The 6,000-nt window shown below is 34.6% G+C and overlaps 1 protein-coding gene across 1 annotated transcript; it reads left to right on the top strand.

Moving 5' to 3' along the window:
* Positions 1-466: 466 nt before the first annotated feature.
* Positions 467-2,132, top strand: LOC139110581 (uncharacterized). Its single transcript, XM_070670412.1, has 2 exons — positions 467-684; positions 758-2,132. The coding sequence occupies exon 2, from the start codon at positions 838-840 to the stop codon at positions 1,951-1,953; it is 1,116 nt and encodes a 371-aa protein (XP_070526513.1). The 5' UTR covers positions 467-684; positions 758-837; the 3' UTR covers positions 1,954-2,132.
* The last annotated feature ends 3,868 nt before the right edge of the window (positions 2,133-6,000 follow it).

Raw genomic sequence — 6,000 nt, 5'->3', positions numbered from 1 at the left:
AGCTGAGCCTCTTTCCGTGCCAAGAGTGCAGCTTCTTCGCGAGACCATCTCGCTTTTTCGCCTGCTGGTCTTAGACGTGCATCATACCATTGTTTGTGTGCTTTTTGTTCATGCACACCTCTGCCTCTGTTTGTGGCAAAGAATTTTACACAGCCCGGAAACTCGCATTGATAGGTTACATCCTGGGGGCGAGTAGGCAAGTTAGTTGGGGCTGATGAACCAGAGGGCCCATCATCTTCATCCGAGGCAGGTTTTGTTTTGTTTGGGCCAACTAAGTAGAGTCGGAGGGGCTGGCAACCCCAAGGACCCTTGTTCCGCGAAGACGTCGTTTCGCCACTGCTTACGCAGTGTTACCAGGAGTGCCACGAGGAAGCAGACGTTCCACTTGAGCACGAGAGGCTATGTATTGCGCATCGTACCCCAACTATAACTCTCTTGTTGCCAGATTTTCGAGCCTTTGTAAATATGTATGTAAGGATCTATCCTTATAGAGTTAATTAAATTACGCGCGCTATGAGATCGATAAGCCAGATCTCCGTATGAATGACTGAGTGAATGATTGATGTGGCGATCAGCGTGATAAAGCACTTTATACTAATCAAAACGTGAGGAAAACTTATAAGAGTAATCCAGAGACAAATTTGTGAATAATAACATTGAATGTTGTTTCTTTGTTATTTACAGGTAGGGATTACTAATTAGATCAAGCTCTTAATGTATTTTAATTAAAATAATAAAATACCTTTGTTATTTACAGAGAAACAATTCATGTTTTATTACACTAAATTAATATAATAAAAGAGATATTATAAAACAACATTCTCGTTGTATATCACAATGGACAAGCTTCAATTCCACTTTAAGATGCTTGCATCCCAAGATACAAAATCTAATATATTGTGCATAACTAAAATTAGCACAACAGATAATCTAACCTACGTATTACCGCACGACAGCATGAATGCAAATCATCATAAGGCACTTGCTCAGACAAGTGTTTTTATTAAAATAAAAAATGCAAACTTGAAGAGAGGCCAAACTAGAAAAGTCTGGATTACTTTAAGTGATGAATTAAAAAAAATTTATTTTGATAAAGAAGGAAATTTACAATTCAATAATGAATACTTAGAAGAAGATTCAGAAATTAACGTAACCTCTGGAGCTAGTGAACAATCACTGATAACAATTTTCGAAAAATTACTCGAAAAATCTCAAGAAAAGAACGAACAACAAATAAATATTGGGAAAATAGCCAAGGAATTTACTATAGATAAATTTGATGGTAAAAACTCTAATGTGACCCAATGGATATCCAATTTTGAAAAAGAATGTGACAGATTCAACATTACCACAAACGACAAAAAAATTGAAATTCTAAAATCATTTATGGGAAAAAGTGCTTTAGATTGGTATAGTTGCACACTTTTAAAGCTCACAATAGAAGCAGAATGGAAAGATTGGAGGGACAATTTTTGCAACACATTCGCCAGTAAAGGCTGGACTCCAATAAGGTATGCAATGCAATTTAAATATCAAACTGGATCGCTCATCGAATACTCTATAAAAAAAGAAAAACTATTATTACAAGTAAGAAGTACTATTAATAATGGTACATTGATAGACCTCATCGCCACCGGTTTGCCAAGCTATATTTCTGACAAAATTGATAGAGAAAAACTAGACAAAACCGAAGATCTTCACAATGAAATTGGAAAATTGGAACACCTGGCCAATAAAAAACCTTTTGAAATAAAGCAGAAACCGAAACCAGGTATCGATGTGAAAAGCCAAAAGACACTATGCACATTCTGTAAAGAAAATAAAAAAGGAGTACGCTATCATCCGGAGTCTGAATGCTGGTTCAAAAATCAGGAAACCAGAGGTAACAAAACTAATCAAGTTAATAATTTGTTGCTAGGAGTAGATTCAAGTGAAGAGGATCCAAAAAACTAAGCTGTCCACCATTAATTGAACTCAAGGTCAAACTAAATGATATTTTAGAAATATCTGGTGTTTATGATTCAGGATCAAATATCTCTTTAATAAACTCCAAACTTATATATTTAAAATCAAAAAAAGATATTGTACGAAAAATTAACTTGAGAACAATTAATGGTGCGTATACAACAGATGGCCTGATCAAGGTAAAAGCGAAAATAATGAATATAGAAAAATATATAAATGTATTTATAATTAATAATAATAATTTCAAGCATGACTTCCTAATAGGATTAGATTGCATAAAAAAGTTCAAATTGAGTCAAAATGAAAAGCTCGAAATAGAACAAAAAAATTCTGATCCAACAGAAATGAAAGAATTTGAAATAAATTTCAATGAAAATGTTGATACAGAAAATTTCAATGCAATAACCAGTCACTTGAATAATCAAGAAGAAGAAACAATAATGAATTTATTAGACAAATATAGGAATATATTTGCAAAAGATAAATATGATATAGGTATGGTAAAAGATTATGAAGCTAGAATAGACCTCATAATAGATAAGTACTGCAGCAAAAGACTATATAGATGCTCAATTGAGGATCAGAAAGAGATAGAATACCAAATTTCAGAATTACTGAAAAGAAATATAATAGAAGAATCATACAGTCCTTTTGCTGCTCCAGTAACGTTAGCTTACAAAAAAGATGAAAACAGGAAATCAAGATTGTGCATAGATTTCAGAGATTTAAATAAAATCATAGTTCCACAAGCACAGCCTTTTCCGCTAATAAAGGACCTGGTAATAAAGGCAAGAAATTGTAAAATATTCTCAAAACTTGATATAAATTCGGCATTTTGGACTATACCTCTACGAATTCAAGATAGAAGAATAACAGGCTTTGTAACTCAAAATGGCCACTATCAATGGACCTGCCTACCATTTGGACTCAAAACATCACCAGCAATTTTCCAAAGGATCTTAAGCAATATTATCAGAAAACATAATTTATCAGATTTCACAGTCAAGTATATAGATGACATACTAATATTTTCAAAAAATTTCGAAGAGCATATAGATCATCTGTCAAAATTATTAGATGCAATTATGCAAGAAGGATTCAGACTAAAACTTTCAAAGTGCACATTCGCATTAGACTCCGTACAGTATTTAGGTCATATAATAAAATACAACTCAATCTCTCCAATGAAAGATAATCTAATCTCAATAAAGAATTTTCCAGTCCCAAAAAATCAAAAAAACGTGAGACAGTTTTTAGGTAAGATTAATTTTTATAACGAATATGTACCTAAGATTTCACTATTGTTGGAACCACTGCACAATTTACTACGAAAAGGGCAATAATTCATTTGGTCTGAAAAATGCCAAGAAGCCTTTGAATATATGAAAAACTTCCTATGCACACAACCAGCTTTAGCAATCTTTGATCCAGATCTACCAATACACATCTATACAGATGCAAGTATAGAAGGCATAGGCGCTGTACTAAAACAGCCGCAATTAAATGAAGTTTCAAAAACAGAAAAACCAGTGGCATATTTTTCGAGAAAACTAAGTGAATCGCAAAAAAGAAAAAAAGCAATTTATTTAGAATGTATAGCTATAAAAGAATCGGTAAAATACTGGCAACACTGGCTCATAGGTAAACGCTTCATGGTATTTTCAGATCATAAACCATTGGAAAATATGAACATAAAAAGTAGAACAGATGAAGAATTAGGTGATCTCACTTATTATCTTTCACAGTTCGATTTTGAAATAAGATACCACCCAGGTAAAGATAATCTAGAGGCAGACTGCTTGAGCAGAAATCCCGTATTAGGACCCGAAGAAGAGGAAGAAGATAAAATAAAGTATTTAAACTTTATAAAATTAGAAGATATCTTTAAAGATCAAGAAAATAATCAGAGTATTCATCATGATAGAGATAAATTAATTCTCAAAAATCAAGTATATTACAAAAAAACAAAAAACAAGAACAAAATTGTTTTATCAGAGAATTTTTGCAAAAGACTATTGGAAGATACGCACAAAGAATTTTGTCATATTGGAATAAACCAAATGCAAAAAAAATATTGCCTTACTATACGGCTGCGAATATAAAAGAACACATCAAAAACACCTGCAAAAGTTGTGAAATTTGTATAAAAAATAAATCAAGAGGACAACAGATAATCGGCTTGATGTCACATCTTGGCCCTGCTAAAGCTCCGTTTGAGATAGTTTCAATAGACACAATAGGTGGTCTCGGAGGTTCACGGTCCACAAAAAAATACTTACATCTACTAGTTGATCATTTTACAAGATTTGTCTATATATTAACATCAAAAACTCAAAATACAAATGATTTTATTAAACTTACAGAAACCGCATTGAAAGATCATAACATTCAGGTACTCTTAACAGATCAATACCCAGGCATAAATTCCAAAGATTTCAAAGACTTCCTAGAAAACAAGAACATTACAATGGTCTTTACAGGAGTCAATGCACCATTTTCAAATGGCCTGAATGAAAGGCTCAACCAAACTCTAGTAAATAAAATAAGATGTGCAATAAATGAAAAAAAAAATAAATGCGCTTGGACGACCATTGCACATAATTGTGTGAATAAATATAACGAAACTGAACACACAGTAACAAAGTTCAGTCCAAATCATTTGTTATATGGTGAAGATACATCAGCATTACCAAAAGAATTGAAAAAAAATACTCAAAGTAATAATAATCTAGAAAAAGATAGGGCTATTGCTCTCAAAAACAGTATAAAATACCATAATTATAATAAGTTGTTATACGATAAAAATAAAAAGATATATGACTTCAAAGCTGGAGACTTAGTATATGTTGAAAACGGTAATAGGCTGAACCGAAAAAAATTAGATGAACTAAGAATAGGACCATTTAGAATTTTAAAAAAAGTATCAAACTCAATGTACGAAATAGACACAGGATACAAAAAATCAGAGTCAAATCTGTTCCACGTCTCGAAGCTCACCCCAACACCAAGCACTTCAACTGAAACATCGCCTACAACGAATGAAATTCATTGTATAGAGTCAAATAGCTTGCAACAGATTTTTGTACCAAATTCGGAGCCAAAAATCTCACCCTGGGGGGGGGAGATGTAAGGATCTATCCTTATAGAGTTAATTAAATTACGCGCGCTATGAGATCGATAAGCCAGATCTCCGTATGAATGACTGAGTGAATGATTGATGTGGCGATCAGCGTGATAAAGCACTTTATACTAATCAAAACGTGAGGAAAACTTATAAGAGTAATCCAGAGACAAATTTGTGAATAATAACATTGAATGTTGTTTCTTTGTTATTTACAGGTAGGGATTACTAATTAGATCAAGCTCTTAATGTATTTTAATTAAAATAATAAAATACCTTTGTTATTTACAGAGAAACAATTCATGTTTTATTACACTAAATTAATATAATAAAAGAGATATTATATGTATATATGTATATAGTTCCTTAAGAGAGTCATAGTTACTCCCGCCGTTTACCCGCGCTTGCTTGAATTTCTTCACGTTGACATTCAGAGCACTGGGCAGAAATCACATTGCGTCAGCACCCGCGAGGGCCATCGCAATGCTTTGTTTTAATTAGACAGTCGGATTCCCCTAGTCCGTGCCAGTTCTGAGCTGAGCGTTGAATGGCGGCCGAAGAGGACGACCACGACGGCTCGCGCCGCCACGAAAGCCTCGCAGCAAGGAAGATCCGCGGGAGGCCAAGGCACGGGACCGAGCTCGGATCCCTGAACCGGCGCGAGAACGCCGATAGTTCACCTCGCCCAGGCCCGGCACGTCAGCCAGACCCGCTTCCTGACCAAGCCCGACACGCCCCGCTCCTCAGAGCCAATCCTTATTCCGAAGTTACGGATCCAATTTGCCGACTTCCCTTACCTACATTCAAATTCACGGTGATACGCTTAAACCATCATCTGCGAGGAGTCTGTCACCGGCATCATACCTATCAGGAGGAACTGGTGGAGAAACGCATTCTGATCTTTATTCCGGTAA

Source organism: Cardiocondyla obscurior, linkage group LG21 (assembly GCF_019399895.1).
Source record: "Cardiocondyla obscurior isolate alpha-2009 linkage group LG21, Cobs3.1, whole genome shotgun sequence".
In the NCBI taxonomy this organism is placed as follows: domain Eukaryota; kingdom Metazoa; phylum Arthropoda; class Insecta; order Hymenoptera; family Formicidae; genus Cardiocondyla; species Cardiocondyla obscurior.
The sequence above is the reverse complement of the archived record's forward strand: the minus strand, read 5'-3'. Positions and strand labels throughout refer to the sequence as shown.